Source organism: Thunnus thynnus, chromosome 16 (assembly GCF_963924715.1).
Source record: "Thunnus thynnus chromosome 16, fThuThy2.1, whole genome shotgun sequence".
In the NCBI taxonomy this organism is placed as follows: domain Eukaryota; kingdom Metazoa; phylum Chordata; class Actinopteri; order Scombriformes; family Scombridae; genus Thunnus; species Thunnus thynnus.
The window spans coordinates 2,472,619-2,490,994 of record NC_089532.1 but is presented as its reverse complement, the minus strand read 5'-3'; the positions used below and the strand labels follow the sequence as shown (position 1 = coordinate 2,490,994).

Here is an 18,376-nt window from a genome sequence, read left to right as displayed (position 1 = left end):
AAGTTTATTTCTTCTATATTGATGAACACTTTTCAGTGAAAAAAAAAAGAAAAAACTACACAGTGCACACAAACACACACACACACTAAATCTAAATCCAAGTGGGGAATATAGTCTCTCTCAGCGGCTCGCTGTGTCTTACTGTGTGATCAACAGGGGTTGGAAAATTACTCTGCAGAGCTTATTATACACACACACACACACACACACACACACACACACACACACACACTCTCTCTCTCTCTCTCTCTCTCTCTCTCTGAGTCAGACTCTTGTTGTTCTCAGTTGTTCCTATTTGAAACAGTGATTGCTCTTCACCAAACACTCTTTCAGTTTCTATTGTGTCTAAATGATGTTTTGTTTTGGGTGTGAATATCAGCTCCGTAGGTGAAGCTGCTAGAAGCTCCGAATTAGCAGCTGATCTGTTTTGCACCTGCAACAAAAAAAACAAAAAAAAAAACACTGGTTACATTTCTGGAAGCTTTGTTCATCAACAACAACAACAGCGTCCTCGTTAACACAATAATAACAGACTCCGGCGCCGCGGCAACAACAGCATTAGCAACATCAAGCTAATTCGTAGTTACAATAACAGCATTATCAACACCGTCGACATAATAACTCTGTAACAATATGGATAAAATATTCTATCACAGTATACAGAATTTAATTTTATATTGTGTATGTATATGTGTCGTCATACAGCACATATTCTACACTGAAGTGATCTTTATATCAAACTTAAATAAAATAGAATAAAACTGTTTCAACTGTTCAAAACCACCCAAACAACAGCATCAGCAACCTAACTGATAACTCCAGTTACAAAACCAGTAGCAACTGGTATCAAAATATAATTTCATCACCAACATCAAAAAGCAGATTATTGGCATCTCTCTTCACTTTCCATCAGCAGAAATATTTAACTGTATCTATGATCATCAGTGTCAGAAAACACAACTGTTAAACATGTAGGGTTGTAAACTGAGAGGAAATCAGGAAGATGTTTAGAGTGAAGGGTGACTGACTGACAAACACATGACTATGATATTAGAGGATTTTATAGCAAAATATACAGTAAAAGAGTCACATGATGTCCGTCAAAGTGTGACAAAATGAAATAATGTCGCACTTATTATCTGTTGTTTGAAAGCTGGATTTCAATTTCAGTATTTTGTTCATGTGAGACGCAGAAAACAGCGACATCATTCAACTTTACAGCGCAAGTAACCTATCAGTGCCGGCTATGTGGGTCATGTGACCTTCACCTCACACGTCTGTTGGAGAAGTTTGCTCCACAACAGGCACTGAAGACAAAAAAAAGAAGAAAAACAGCTTGTTTACATATTCTGTTGAGAAAAAAATGTTTTAAATGAGACTGAATTAGCTGTAACTTATGTTTTAATGCTTCTAATGTTTTTTTAAATGTTGGTTTTGAGCCCTAATGTCCCTCCACTGCTGCAGTGCTTCTTATTTTATTGAGCTTCAGTCAGTTGTACTTCAGTTATTTTGGTTTTCATTTTGTGAAGGGCCAGTAGCGGTCATCAGCCCCGTATCCTCACAACGAGCAGGTTGTGAGTTTGAATCATAGACTGTATATAAATATGGACGTAGTTACCGTGACGTCACCAGTTGGTTTCTGAAGAGTCGTTTTGAAGCTCAAAGCGAGCCGCTCCGGCCATCGCCATCTTGGCAGTGCCTAACTCCCAGCCAATCAAAAATGGGCAAAGAGGCGGGCCGAATGGCTGAAACAAGCCACCTAGCGGCTGGCGGACCTGTCACTCAAAGCAGCCATGTCCTTCATTATGTATAACCGTTTTTTGTACCAGGCTGTAAACATGTTTATTTCTGCTGTAAAGTTGGGCACTTTAACATGGGGGTCTATGGGGATTGACTCGTTTTTGGAGCCTCAAGTGGCCGTTCAAGGAACTGCAGTTTTTAACACTTCCGCATTGGCTTCATTTTACAACCCTGGAGGTTGCCGCTTGGTTTTAATCCACTGACAGGTTGAATGGATGGATAAAAATATACTGAGTGGATGTAAAGTGGGTCAATGTGTGGAGTGGAACTTGATGACGGAGGGAAAATCTGGACCCAGTCGGGAACTACTGGTTTAAACTGTCCTGCTACTTAAAATATAATAAAATAATAATGTCACTTTCACACAAGAAACACTATAAGATATAAGCAACAGGAAATATGATATTATATACATTATGTCATCTGATAAACTCTCACCGGACTATAAACCAGATGTATAAATGTCAACAAGAAGATTGTGATGATTATTACATCTTCAACAGCAACACTGACATAAATGACATCACACTCAGCTTCAGATCTGATGCCTCCGGCGGTTTAGGAATGAATACATGACATCCCCTTTTATTGATCCGCACATTTCTGAAGGTAAATGATTAATGGCCATGTATGTATTGATTGACATGCTGCTTTGCATGATGAAATATTGACACAACAAAGAGTCCCTCACATTAACTCTTCTTCGTGGCCTCTTTTCTTCTGCCTTCTTTCAGAAAATCCTCTCGGAGCATTCAGGACGAGGTTCGTCCCAGCAGAACCAGTCCTCCTCCTCCTCTTCTTCTTCTGCCAACATGAACTCTCTGCTGGTCGGCGGCCGAGACGCGGCGGCGGAAAATCCTCGCTCCGCCCTCTCGCCGCTGACCAACTCGCTCCTGGAGCAGCTGGAGGCTCGTATCAAGGAGCTGAAAGCGTGGCTGAGAGACACCGAGCTCCTCATCTTCAACTCCTGCCTCAGACAGGGCAAAGACGCCTCGGCACAGCTGCAGAGCTTCAAGGTAGGAAGAGCAGTCATCACTACGTTTTAACAGAGAATGATGTAAAGAAGGGTTAGAACTGAGTATACCTGCAAAAATGTTTATTGCCAGTGATGGTTTCATGTATTAATTTGAGGAACATCACAGATCTGATGTCACATTTCATGCACTTCTTGATTTATTTGCTAGTTTCTAACTTTTCCACCTCAGCCGAGCGTTTTTTGGGTTTTCTTTTCTTTTTTTTTGTGCAAATTTTCCACTTGTCTCCATTTGAAAATCTGAATTAAAACATCTGGATGGAAACTCACCATACAGTCTGTAGGTATATAATTTACAGAACATTTATGGTAAAATACAACCTCAAGTTGAACCTCCAAAAAACTACAAATTCACCTTCCCAACAGACTTTCAGAGTAAGTCCTCCGGTAGAAATCCCAAATCACATTTCCATTAATCCGCTAAGCTTTAGTCCTCAAGTAGGACTGAGCCCAGTAGGACTCTAAAGAACTTAAGATCTTAGAAGTAAGTTTTAAAACAAAGGTTATTGGATAACAGAGGATGGGCCACACAGTAAAATGCTGTAAGTTCATACTCTTTAGAACCAGTGCACTTGATTATTACAATTACAAATATTATTTTGTTAATTGAGAAGAAACAGGAACCTTAATTGCTTCTGTCAGTTATGACTTCTCAGTCACAAGACCTTCATGTGGTAAAGTTTTAACCTAATGTAAAGGAATTTAAGATATAAAATGTATATACATTGAAATGAAGGTAGTAAGTACTTAATACAGAATATGTATACAGTAAATAAAACAGGCGAAGGGGAAGTTAAAGTAAATAATTGATGTGTTATAAACCGGCATTAACTTTTCTTCACTAACTTTGGCTGCTGCTAAATATGTGACAAAGCTTTAGCCAATCAACACTAAGCTTTTTAAAAAACATCTTCACTCTGTGTGTGTGTGTGTTAGTATGAGTGTGTGTTAGTGTGTGTGTGTGTTGTTGCTAAGTATAGTCGTACATCGTCTTAATGAGGCCAGATGAAAGCAGGGCTGTTTTTGAAGCGATGGATGTATAGAGGAAACAGCAGTTAGCCTTAAAAGCCACGGGACGCTAACAGGATATTAATCAGCCTACATCACACAGCGAACAGCTAGCTGCGCTGATTAGCCTAGCCCTGCCGTGTGACTGACAACCAGATACACACAAACATGCTAAAACACACACATACCAGTATACTCACCAAACTATAAATGGATGCACACATAAGTTTATTAATTCATGTATGTATGTATGTGCTGACAAATGAACACACAATTACATAGACGTATGCAAATGAGTCTCACATACATGCACGACATGAATTAATGCATAAAGAAGACTGTAGTTACACACACACACACATGAAAACACACACTTCTAACTTTCACAAATACACACAAAACTGATTAATATGATTTTATTATGTGAACATGCATTTTGTAAACATCTTTTGTTTACAAGTTGTTAAAACCTCCAAGGTCCATTTGTAAAAAAATGTGTGTGTGTGTGTGTGTGTGTGTGTGTGTGTGTGTGTGTGTGTGTGTGTGTGTGTGTGTGTGTGTGTACTTGTTCTTCATACCTTCTGAGGACCAACGTCAGTTTGGACCTGATGAGTCTTTTGGAAAGTGACGACACCTTTGCAAATAAGGACTTTTTAAGAGCTTAAGGATAATTTTTTTGTTAATTAAGGACAATTGTTGGAGAGTGAGGTCATTTTGGAAAGTGATGACTTGAATCTTGAAATCAGGATATTTTCAGACAGGAGGGACATTTTTAGGAAAGTACATTTCAAACATTGTCGGGCTTGTAATTATTAGAAGGATCAGTCTGAGTTTAGACCTGATAAGTGAGAATATTTTTGGAAAGTGAGGACATTTATCGAAGGTGTGGACATTTTTGAAAGTGACCATATTTTTGTGAAGTGAAGACGTCCTTGAAAAGTGACGGTTTGGAAAATGAGGATGATTTGTTAGGACATCACTTCCTTAAATGACTGTTTTGGTAAAAGATTTGGATTAAGAGTTAAGGTTTGAATCAGGTTTAGATGCATTAAGGGAACGTAACTCCTGGTCTGGATCAGTTTCAGTTTTGTTCTCTTCTTCTTTAGTCTTCTTTTAACCCGCTTCTTCATGTTTGAAATATTCATCTTTAGCAGAATCTCAAAAGTCTGTTATTCAGTGAGTCACTGGGTCACTGTGGTCACAGCACAGAATGACATGTATGACATATGAGACGTCATATTTACATATTTATATTAACAGCTAGCAGAGCTGATCAGTGTCTTATGGAGTCACTTTCTGGTTTGATATGATGTTATGTTTGTTCCCATAACTAACAGTTGTAATATTGTGGTTGTAGTGTTTGGTTTTTAGACGAAGGAGTGTGATTGTAAGAGGGAACTGAAGCCTTCATATGTTTTCACTCACAATATTTTATTGTTTAGCTTCCAGTAAGATAAAATATCACAAAAATCTCTACAAAAAGTGACCAAAACCACCAAAAAAACCTCATAAAATGAATCACGTTTGTTCAACACGTTTATGTGTCTGGAAATGTTGGTTGAAAGATTTCATCAAACATCACGGCATAAAGAGAGTAAAGTTGCAAATCGGTCAGTTTTGAACAAACATGCATCAGTGCATGGTCACACACACACACACACACACACACGCACACACACACACACACACACACACACACACACACACACAGGCTGCCTAAATGATGAAACTGTGTTGAAACGAGACTTTTATCTGAAGAGAGCCAGTTGAGCTGCTCAGCACCGTAACGTAAACACACGAGGCTCCCCGCCGTCAACGCTGAGCGGCTCCTCTCCTGCAGCACGGAGTTCATAGTGAGGATAAATCTCATTTCAAACGCACAACAATGAAATCTAATAGACCACTTTAGAACACAGGACACATATTAAGGAGCTTTTTTAACACAACAAACTATCAAGCGTCACAATCGCTGTCAAGGTGCTGATCCTGCGACGGCCATGATTGTAGGAGCTGTCCAGGGTGCTACGTATTGTTCCAGATTACAGGATTTCATCATTAAAATGAAGCTGAAACTGTCAGAGCAACATGAAATAACTTAAAACCAAGCGGCAACCTCCGGGGCTGTAAAATGAAGCCAATGTGGAAAAACTGCAGTTCCTTGAATGGTCACTCGAGGCTCCAAAATCGAGTCAATCCCCATAGACCCCCATGTTAAAATACCCAACTTTACATCAGAAATAAACATGTTTACAGTTTGATAACTTTAGCTAATTTCCTCTTTCATGACAACTGTACGGGGGTGAATTTTTTTATAACTCACCCGTTTAAATTTTATTAAGCCGTAAAGTTATGCATAATGAAGGACATGGCTGTTTTGAGTGACAGGTCCGCCAGCCGCTAGGTGGCTTGTTTCAGCCATTCGGCCCCGCCTCTTTGCCCATTTTTGGTTGGCTGGGAGTTAGGCAGCGTCACGCACTGCCAAGATGGCGACGGCCGGAGCGGCTCGCTTTGAGCTTCAAAACCGCTCTCTATAATATATACAGTAAACTATAGCAAACATCCAGCCTGCCTGTTAACGCTGACAGGCTGCTTCCCTCACTGCTGACAGGATTTAACGTTGCAAATATAGATGCTATTTTTAGGAGGTTTGTCAGTAAATTCAGCAGATTTGTGTTTATTGTGATGTTTTTTGGGCAACACTTTGGTATTTTCCTTTCATTTTTCGAAGTGGCTGTTTTCAGACTGTCACTGAGTTGTACTGAATCGAATGTATCAACTGGACCAAAAGTCTCTGACGTATATAACAAAGAAAATTATGGACCAACAAAGATTTTTTAGGTCTTATTTTTACGCCAATGTTGGCTCTGAAATTACAGTCAGCATCATAATGTGCACCCTCTGTAATTGTCTTTTTTTAAATAAATAAAAACTTTTCTTGTTTTTTAATTCTTATCATAACAGTTGTTGACAGGTTGGGGTGGGGCCCCGTGTGGACCGCGGGGGGGCTGCGGGTGTATACTCTACAGCCCAGGAGCCGCTCTTACTTCTGATCCTTGTCACAGCTCTCAGTGGGAAGCCATTGATTTCTGGCAGAAAGAGGCCCTGAGCTTCTGCAGAAATGAAGATTGGAAATATTGATAGCAGTCATTTGTATGGAGAGAGAGAGAGCGAGAGAGGCTAAATGGAGAGAGGGGCGCTCCATTTTAAGAGAAGCCGACTCCATTTTAGCGATCATTTGTCTGTTTTTTTTTTTTTTTTGGCGTTTGGACTCGTAAATGGGTTCGATTTCTACGCTGCGGCTTATTACTGTACGGCTGTATGAGAAAGCAGCGGGGGGGGGGGGGGTTGGCAGAGGTCGCCGGGGAACACACACACACACACACACACACACACACAAATGCACACATTCATTTATAAAAGCTCGTACACACACACACACACGTTTCAATGGAGACATTTCAAAAAGACACACAGCCGCATTAAGACCAGCATTCACTTAAATATGCACACATATAAACATCTGTATTAAAGTGTTGTAAAGGGTCAGTTCACCCAAAATACAAAACATATATTCTCACACACCTCCGCAGATCTGCTGGTTGTAATATTGAACTCTCAGCTCATTGTTAGAATTGTCTATTTGTACGACACTTTACACAAAGCAAACAACAAAAACAAACATATAGAAATAAAAGAACCCAGTGAAACAGACATAAGACAAGACAGACAAATTATTTGAAGACTAATTGATGAGTTTTAAGAAGTGATTTAAGGGAAGAGAAGGATCATCAGGTGACCTGACAGCAAAGCACAATTCACTCTAGTTTTATAGTACAACATCACCTATATGACCAGACAATTATTTTTTCACTTTGACATATTATATCATCATATTGGACCCAAAAAACACAAAAAAATACATAAAATCTGATTTGGAAAATTGTAATATTTTCACTATAAGAAACACAAACATGTTCAACAAAGCATTTTAAATGTTGCAAATGTGAACATATAATGGTAACACTGAGATAATATCAATCTATATACATCTATTTACAACAAAATAGGCGTTTTTTTTTACTTTTTAGTTATGCTCTTCAAAATAGTTGATGTAAACTATTAGACACAGAACTATATTACAGGCTTTGCATTCCCAGAGTGTAGTGAGGTTCCCAAATAGTGCAAATATAATATGTAAAGGTAACACTGAGAACTATTTACAACAAAAAGCTGTGCCATTACCATTGGACGTACTTTCTAAAGAAGATAAAGTTCCTGTGGGAGCCAAGTTACATTTATGTATGTTAAGTTCTAACCTGGTAAAATGCAGATTAGAGGCTGACAATCTTCTTTTTGTTTATAGTAATTAAACTAATATCTAAGATTTTAATTATGCAGAAGAATGTTTATTGAAACACAAGGTATTTATCAAGCATCAAACTCAGAATATGAAAAAAAAACAACATCTTTATACTTTAGCTACAGCGACCAGTCCAAAAGTGAAGTGTGATCAGATGCTAAGATACGTTCACATGTACACAAGATTGACAACGGCACAAACAGGAAATCTTTTTCCTGTATGAGCATTACAGAAATTATGTTTTGCAGTTATTGCTGCCTTTTTGTGCAGCGTCCATATTGATAATCATCCCCATTAGGGGCTGAGAAGTGCTTTAAAAGCACCTAATAACGCCCTCTTGGACTGCAAACTAGCAATATATCCCTTAAGTTACTTCCATGTTTGACTCCATAATAAAGATGGACCTTGAAAAATGTTTGACAGTAATTAAAGCAGCACATCGCCAGCAGACATGGAAGGGTTGGAACCACCTTTATGTCTGCAGGGTTGAGTTGAAATAAGAATCTTTATAGCCGGCCGATATCTCTCCCTCTTTCATTTCTGTCTTTCTTCCTTCCATCACATACAAATAACCAGACGGAGTCTGTCCTGTCATCTCATTGGACCTTCTTCTTCTTCTTTTTTTTTTTTTACACCTCTCTCTACCCCCCCTCCTCCTCCACCTGTCTGTCTGTAACCTGACTCTTAATTGAATTAGCACTCCTTTAAGATACGGTGTCGCCCAGACGTTCCTCCAGCAGGCCCCGGGCCTCCGATGACTCTCTATTGTGGTGGAGACGCTCTCGGGGCCGGACACACCGAGAATTAATAGACTGAATCTGACACACACACACACACACAGGTGCAGACACAAATACACATGCTCACATGCATATACAGTTATGCAGACTGAAAATGAATCACTCACAAAGGTTAAATGATGCCTGTCGGTGGTTTTCTTGTATCTTCTCACTTTATTTAATCAGCTGAACTCCTGTGTTATCACCGCAGACAGCTGAGTATCACAAGATTCACACCAAAAACATGCAAGAGCACATCGTTTACATATAGAATGAAGAGCAACCCGCAATCCTACAAAGCAACAAAGCAGCTAGCTTGGATGCTACTATATTTTCTGCCATATTTGAGATTTTGAACTCAAGTCAGAAGGATTTGAAAGTAGAGACTAACTTTTCTTCAAATCAAATGAGATTTGTCTTCAACATCATCATCATACTCATCATCATACTCATCATACGTCACAAAAACAGGAAGAATAAATTGCTGAAAATGATTTGAAATCTCCTCGTCAGCAGGAGTTGAAAGGGTTCAGTGGACGACGTGAATCCTCCAAGATTTTATCTGTCATTTGTTCAACTGCTGTGTCATAGTGATAAGCTAACGAGTGTTGTTTACAGCCTGATATTGCACTACTGAGTTTGACTGTTCTGAAAAGTTTGACCTTGAATGCTTCTGCTCTCTTGCTGAATGATAAATATAACAGCTTTGCTCTGCGCTGCGTCGCACTTGCACTTTTGATTGAATTTGAAAGTCCTGTAATGTTGCGTTTATACGTCACACAATCAAGTCAAGTCCATTTTTATTTATACAGTCCAATATCACAAATTTGCCTCAGGGGTCTTCACAATCTGCACAGCATCATGTGACATCCTCAATCCTTAGACGCTTGATTTTAATAAGGAAAAACTACATAAATAAAAACCTTTAACAGGGAAAAAATGGAGGAAAGCTCAGGAAGAGCAACAGAGGAGAGATTCCTCTTCCAAGGAGGACAAACATGCAGTAGATGTTGTACAGAACAGAAGCATAGACGAACAGAATGACAACATTATAGATGGACTGATAACACATCACATTAAAGAATAACATCCTTCAATAATGTCTGATGTCCTTGCAAGAATCTACTAACTAATCATCAATCATCTGTTTCTGTCACAATTATTCAATAAAAGGCTGTAAAATAACAGAACTGTAGTCGAGACATTCATGTATTTCTTTAAAAAACAACCCGTTATCATCGTGTTTACATGCTACTTAGAGAATTACAAGATTTCCTTCAGTGTTATAAAAACTATGTGGTAATCAAAACAACATAAGTTACTTTTTGTGTCCTTTGTGACCTTAAAAAAAAAACTGGAGGTCATGATTTCTTTCCTTCTGTCTGTCTTTTCTTTCTTTCTGTATTTCTGCCTTGGATGGAAATGGAAACAGTTCATGTTCAAAGTCTCTGTTCCTTTCTGGCCAGACGAACACACACTGTTAGGAGGCGACCTCTCGTGACACACACACACACACACACGCACACACACACGCACACACACACACACACACACGGAGATGTGAGCATAGATTGGGTGAATATCAGTGTGAGCATTTAGCTCGTCCTTCTGAAGTAAAGATCAACAAACTGACCTCCTCTGTCTCTCTATCTGAATATCTGTCTCTATTTTTTTTGTGTTTGTTTCTCTTCTGTTTATCTTTTTGTCTCATTCTTTCTTTTTTCTTGACTTTTTCTTCCCGGTTCCATTTATCTGCTCGTGTTTTTTTGTCTCTATCTGTCGTCCTTGCCGCATCTCTTTCTTGTTATCTGTTCAGCTGCTCCCTCTCTCCCCTGCTGTTGACAGTAGATGAACCTGTCCTCCCCCACTGTTTGTTACCCACGGCCCCCTCATCCCCCCCCAAACCCGTCCAATCATGCTCTTTGCCCTCCGGCCTTCCTCATCATTTGTAACATGTACCCCCCCCACCCCCCAACCCCCCCCTCCTTCAGTCGTTTCTATTTTCAGCCCTCTTTCCTCCTGCAGTTTGTAAGATTTGACCCCCCCACAGTTTATAGCCTGAGCCTTCTCTTCCTCTACCATTCATGACTTGTGACCCCGCCAACCTCCTGTTGCCTGTTGTACTGGTTACCTCCAGTAACCAGTATAACAACATATGTATGAAGTCAGGGATGCACGATATCAGATTTTTTGCCGATATTTCCGATATCCGATGTATGATCAAGAAAGACAATATATGAAGGAAGAACTCAGGAAGACTGGAGTTCAGGCTAACGCTCCGCTAGCCTCCCAGCTAACGTTAGCCTCAGCTCTCCATGTGGATCCAACCGGAGCGTCGAGCACTGGTTTGTTATTCAGGTTAAAGTGGGAAGAAGCAGCTGGTCTGACGGGCGGCTGAGTGAAGTGAATTCGCCGGTGCCGATATTTCATTTTAGAGCTATTAACGGCCGATACCGATGACGTGCCGATAATATGGTGCATCCCTATCAGAAACATTACCTCAGTTTATCAGTGGTATTAATGAAGTTTGTTTGCCATTAAAGTGCAACTTCCTGGTGACAAATAAGAACATGTACGCTACAATCCAGCATTCAATCAAGTAACATTTGGAAAGTCTAGAAGAGCCGCACAACTAAATTATTTTATCCCCATTCAAGTTAGTAAGTCTCTGGTGCAGATTACCGTAATTACCAGTAATGCAGTAACAAAAAATTCAAAAATGCAAACAGAAGCAGATAAGAAAACAAGGAGACGTCGTACTAAAATATGAGCAAATATACTTATCAAACAGAGGGAATTAGAGATAAAGGCTCTCACTAATATAAGCCTGCTTCCAATAAAGGCCTCCGCTATTAGAGGATATACAGTACCTGTTCCTTAGGTCACATACCATTTGTAACTTTTAACTCCATCCCGTTCATATATGTTTACACCTTATTTCCACATCAAAGAAGTAGATTGAAGACACATGAAGAGAATAAGAGGGAATTAAAACACACAGAGTCACTGAGTAGTCCAAAAAGAACCTGTTCTGTGGATTTATTGGAAATTGTGACATACCTGACACAAAATGGCATCTACGTACGAGGCTGGATTATCAAGTAGGAACATTTGGCAACTGCCCCAGACCCTCAGGGATCTCCATAGGGGCACACTGTCCATTTTTGCCCCAGGGCCCCCAAGTGGGATAATCAAGCCCTGACACTTCATGGCCATTGCGTGTAATTTTGTTGCTGGGATAAAACACTGGCATTAAACCTACACACGACTGCCAAGGTAAAATTATCATTATCACCCAGCTCCTCTCGGCTTTACTGAGCTTTATAGAGAGTTTCTCTATTAACTTCTCTAAAACTTTACTGTTCTGGTTCACTCTCAGCTCTCTCATAGCAGCTGTTTTCAAAGAAAAAGCTGTAAAAAGCCACTGTTCACTTCCTGCTCAGCACCAAACAGACACAGTTAGCTGTAGACTAGCTGGTGAACATAGTGGAGCATTTAGCAGCTAAAGATCCAGATATTTCTCTCAGGAGTTGGTAGAGAGCAAAAACAGAAGCTAAAAGAGAGTTAATATTGGACTTACATTCACCAGGTGGACAGAAACACGACTCTAAATGGATGATAATGTTGCTCCGTAACTGCTGGATGTGGAAATAAGCAACTGTTTGCTAACATGTTCAACACATCAGTTTAAAAAGGTGATGATGTGTCAGTGTTTCTGCTCTTTTAGACATCAGAAATCCATCAAACTGAGGCCTAAAATCTGTCTGAATTACACAACAGTGTTTCTATTCTGATCATATGAACGTATCCGCCGTGTGTTGCATGTCTGCCTCTCTAACCGTCTAACATTATGGCTTCTGTGTACAGTGACATCACTTTCATACGCTCTATAGTCCACAAACTACACCTCACTCCCCATAGTGTATGAACCCGCCCCCCCCTCAGCATCTGTCAGGCAGCTAATAGAAGGTGACAGCGAGGCTCTGATATCAATACCTGCTGCATGATGAGGATTAAAGATCAACTGACTACCTGCCAAGAACACCGGCTGCTGAGTGTGTGTGTGTGTGTGTGTGTGTGTGTGTGTGTGTGTGTGTGTGTGTGTATGGTTTTTTTGATTATACCCATCTGTGTGTGTTTCTTGTGTGTGCGCATGTGCTCGTCGGTGTTTTGAAGAGGTGTTTTCTCGTTAAGAGTCGCTCGTTAGAGGTTGAAGGCGAGCAAACAGGTGAAGACGTTGCCACGGTAACGGCGTCAACAAACAGATCAGACTTTCATCTTCATCTGGTCGGGAGGAGAAGAAAACACTCAGCTCTTTCATCTGCTAAAGGAGCAGAGACACAGAGAGAATCAAAACACAGAAACAGAGACGGAGAGAGAGAAAGACAGAGAAGAAAGCTCCGAAAAATGAGAGGAAGCAGAGAGACGGAGCGGCAGAGAGAGAGAGAGCGGTCAGAGAGGAGGACAGGAGAGAGAGAGAGATGGAAAGAGCGGGGAGAATCAAACCAAAGGAGATGGAGAGACAGAGGGAGGAAAGACAGCAGAAAAGAGGAAGGAAAAGAGAAATAAAGACATTCAGGGACATTTCAGAGTTTGATCTTTTCATTCAAACTTCACTAAACGTTCTGATCTGATATTTATTTTAACTCTACTTTTGTTTTTTGTCCTGCATGATGCAGCTTACAGTGAACGTTTAGCGTAAACCTGCATTAGAACGAGTGAAGAAGAATCTCTCTGCATTAAGAAAACATAACCTGAATGATAACTTTGCTTAGATGGTTCAGTGTTGTGTGTAATATTTGTGTTGTGGCATGGATTGGATTTAGAGAGCTTCTCTTAAAAAACATCAAATTCAGCTTTCAGCCAACAGCAATGTTTTTAAGGTGGTGGTTCACCTGGAAAGAAAGCCAGTGTTTTTTTGTCTTTTGATATTATTATGTGACACTGAGCATCAGGTGTGTAGAGCAGTGGGGTTCGTTATCAGTGAAATACCTGCATAGGAAGTTTAAAAGTAGACCTGGTCTCTGAGGTCACAACAAGTGTCTCTGCAGCTGGTCAGCGGCTCCCAAACCCTGATCAATAAGAGCTGAATAATAATTACATAACTTTATAGCAACTAAAATTGAAAGAGGTCCAGTTAGAGAGAATTTCTTGAAGCAAAGGTCCAGAAGATCATAACGTATATAACTGTTTAGTGTGATATATATTTAAGTAGCCTCGTAGTTGTATCAACATCTGCATGTAATCAATACATATATGTTCACGTAACATAGAACTGAACATATATGTATGACTTCTGATATGTTTAATGTAATAATAATAATCTCATCTACTAAATAAAACATTTGAAAATAAAATAAAGGGAGGAAAAACTTGAATTTCTCCCTTTCTCCATCTCACTCGTCTTTTTCCCCCAACCTTCACCATCTACCGTAAATACTACAAAAGCTGCTCCAGTTAAAATAGAAGCGTTTTAAATCATAACCGTCTGTCTCGGCTGTAGGTCCGGGGGTCCGTATGGGACATCTTCTGGGTCCAGACCTCTGCTTTATTGGCTATTTGTGAGGTTATTAGGGATTTGGCGGGCGATTTTCTATATTTTTGTTATTGCTGACAAATCTTACGTGCAGAGCCAAACCAACAATGAACTGATCTAGACTTTGTTCTACATTGTACATTTTTAAAAGAACCTCAGTACAAAGTAGATCAGTTCATTGTAGATTTGTTGGCAATAAGAGAAAATATAGAAAATCAACAGAAACATCCTTTAAACTTGCTGCTGTTTTGTCTGTGCTGCATCTTTTCTCACGTCTCCAACAACATGAATTTGTCTTAAAGTCATCAGCGCACGAGGTCATCAGTCCGTCATTAGCTACTCAATCTGCCCGCGCTGTTGCAACAAACAAACAAAAGCATTAAGTTTCTTCACAGGGGGTGGAGGAGATAAATATGAATTTGTTATAATATCCAAATGTTTGTCCTACTCACAGTCTAACCTTTATTTCAACCATGAGCTCCTACAGTAGAGAGATAGAAACAGGAGAAAAAAAACACACTTTAATCTGCTAAAACAGCAGGGAGACAGTGAGACAGACTCAGGGATAAAGACACAGTGAAAGATGGTGATGGGGAAGATAGTAGAGGAGAGAGAGAGAGAGAGAGAGGAAGATGGAGAGAGCGGTCAGGAGAGAACAAGAAGAGAGAGATGGAGAGACTAGTAAGGAATAAAAGGAGAGGAGCTTGTAAAATGAGACGCAGGAAAAGAAAGCAAGAAAAAGACGGATGAGAGAAAGAGCTGAAAAAGACGAATATACAGAGAAATGCAGAGGGACAGAAGGAGATTGGATTTTATTGATAGCAGCGTTTTAAGTCGCGGCGGCGGCGGCGGCGTGTGTTCGCTCGGCTGCATTAGTGAGAACAGTAAATGCTTCCACTCACAAAGACTTCATATATCCTTCATTTGTTTACTGCTGCTGAATATTTTAAGAGTAAAGCTTTCATCCCTAAAATGTCACCGCGCGCCGAGCGGGCAGAAGGACTTCAGCTAATAACTTACAATAATCAATAATGCCTGATGATGTCAGCAGGAATCCATTTCCAGTCTCACATGAAGGCCGCTGAGCTTTTTTTTTTTTTTTTTTTTTTAACAAATGCTTCCTTTAATCAAACAGCTGGTATTTTAAAAGAATTTTCCTTTAAACCTTCAAACTCTAAAGGCAGTTTTCACTACTTTCACTCACAAGGAAATTATTACTACAACTGTCTGTTCAGAGTCTTTACAGAGCTGCAACCTGACAGGAATAACAGAGGAAGCTCCTGTTTTTACTGTAACCACACAGGTACAGAAAACAACCACCTGGATTACTCTTCATACTGAAGAAAGTCTTTTTATTTGATGATTTTTAGGAAAAATCTGAAGTTATAATCTAAGAAACTAAAGTCCTTGTTGCACTGATTGTGTATGATGTCTTGTTTTTTTGAGTTATGACACTGAGAAGAAGGGTTTTTGACATAAAGTGCATTATTGGATGACAAGAAGTGGTGGAAGACGTATTCAGATCCTTTACTTAAGTAAAAGTAGCAATTATCACAATGTAAAATTACTCCGTTACTGTCTCTGTCTGTATTTAAGATCCTACTGAAGTAAAAGTACTGAAGTATTATTATCTAAATCTACTAAAAGTAATTGTTTTGCAGAAAATCAGCCGTTCTGACTGTGACTGATATCACATTGGAAACTTCTGGTTTAACATTTATGTATTTTATAAGCTTATTAGATGATATTTCATGTAAAAATTTAATTGGAAAAGTAACTACAGCTGTAAAATAAATGTAGTGGAGTAAAAGGTGCAATATTTCCCCCTGAATTATAGTACAGTAGAGATATAAAGTAACATAAAATAGAAATACTCAAATAAATTGCAAGTACCTAAAAATTGTACTTAAAGGTGCACTATGCAGGATTTGTAATCAAAGGTGGCCCCTCCTCCCGGCTCAACGAGCGAGCGAGAGAGAGAGAGCAGCGGTGGTCGAGCGAGCTAGAGAGTGAATGAAGAGACATGAATCACATAAATAAACACACCTCCACACAGCCCTGCAGGAAGCAGCAAGTGTGAATGCAGAGCTTCATCCCGTCCGCTGTGGCCTCTCCGCTCTGCGTGTGTGTAGCTCAACCCCCGCCCCCTCAGTCACGCAGACGCACAGACCTGCTGCTCTTTATACATCCGTGACACAGAGACAGAGAGCAGAGCGGAGCAGAGGAGAGAGACGGAGAGATGTAACCTGACCTCACCACCCTGTGCGCTGTTATCGGCTGGAGGCTACACTCCCCCTGCCCTAAGGTTGACGCCCAGAAGCTTTGTGAACACAGCAAAATAATAAGAAAATAAGAAAGTACAGGCAGAGGGCAGAGTCTCTGCAGATACATACACCACCAAACACTTCTAGTGGGTCATAAGTGATGATTGAGAGATATTACTTTTGTATGAGTCTATAAATTGTTTTTTTCCTGCATAGTATACCTTTAAGTACAGTATGTGAGTCAATATATTAAATTACATTCCACCAGTGGTGCTAAGAAAAGGCTGAAGAAAAAGAAAACCTCTATATTCTTCCTCATTTGTTTTCTTATTTCATGACTTCTCTGTTATACGGTCACTACAGGATCTCCGGACTGTTTTACCTCCAATCTCTGACCTGAGAACGAGTCACTCTTGAGAGGAGCGTCACTTAAAATCCAAAAGTGAAAACATAAATATCTCACTTTGGAGTTGAGCTCTCACTTTGTCAGAGTGCTAAATTTATATTTTAATGCATACAGGTTTTGCCATAAATGTCACAAACACAGCGGGCAAAGTGAGCGGGAGAGAGAGGCACATCTTACTTTATTGTCTGCTTCCATTTTCAGTGAATTGCTCTAAAAGCCTTTAAGGAATCCCGCTGACTTTCAGACCCCATTTATATGTGATGTTAAAAAACCAGAGAGCAAGAAACAGATGGATTCTGGGTCAGCGGAGGCAGAGCGTCAAGTATCATTCCATAATGTGGTATGACCCATTTGAAGAAGAAGTCTTAAAAAATGATACATAGCACAAGATTAAAGTGAATTCAGCGTTTCTTTTTTTAAAGGAGAGACGGTCACTGAGCAGGTCGCAGGTTGACGACATGAAAGCACTTTGCAGTATGGATCCTTTTAACCTCACTGACATCTTCAGCTTTAGGTTATACATACATCCCAAGAATCAGCCTTCAGCCATCATTGATACTGAGAGGAAGGCAGTCAGATGCAAATTGGAGTTTTTGCGAATTTAAAATACTTTGCTGTTGCAGTTCTGTTCAGTCTGACAGTGAACTGATTTAAACTGCTGAATGTTACATCAGATTTCTGCAAATCTTCAGCTGCAGCAATAATTTTAACAGAATACGATGTGAGTGTGAGTTTTATCCAAAACTGCAGAATTACTGACGTTCTCATCAGCTTCAGCTGCACTTTGTGTTTTGAGAAAATTAGCAAATGTTAGCTTGCAAACATGTTAAACTTTATACCTTTTTAACTTCAGCATATGAGCATGCTGATGTTAGCATTTAGCTTAAATCACAGAGCTGCTAGCATGGCTGTAGGTTAAAAATTGTCCTGTCAACATAGTTTTATATCCCCGACGCATTCGGACCGGATTCAGCTCTGTGTTAAAACAATGCAAGGAGCTGCGTTGGTGTGTGAGACAATGAGATACAATCCAGGAAGTCGAGCTACAGACCGATGAGTTTAAAAGCTTAACAGACGCCAAAACACCACAGACAAGATTCTACAACTCTGCAAAGTTATCATGGCTGCAACTATTTTGCCTTTCATGGTGAGAATTGTGAGGTTAACAGCAGAAATGTGGTGTTCACATT

At 39.8% G+C, this 18,376-nt stretch overlaps 1 protein-coding gene across 4 annotated transcripts in view; it reads left to right on the top strand.

Annotated features, from left to right (window-relative positions):
- akap6 (A kinase (PRKA) anchor protein 6) overlaps window positions 1-18,376 on the top strand; it is a 240,856-nt gene that overhangs the window by 189,792 nt on the left and 32,688 nt on the right. For all 4 annotated transcript variants that reach the window (XM_067614337.1, XM_067614338.1, XM_067614339.1 and 1 more), the window contains one exon: window positions 2,535-2,816. In XM_067614337.1, coding sequence (XP_067470438.1) covers window positions 2,535-2,816 — 282 coding nt within the window. The remainder of the gene's footprint in view (window positions 1-2,534; window positions 2,817-18,376) is intronic.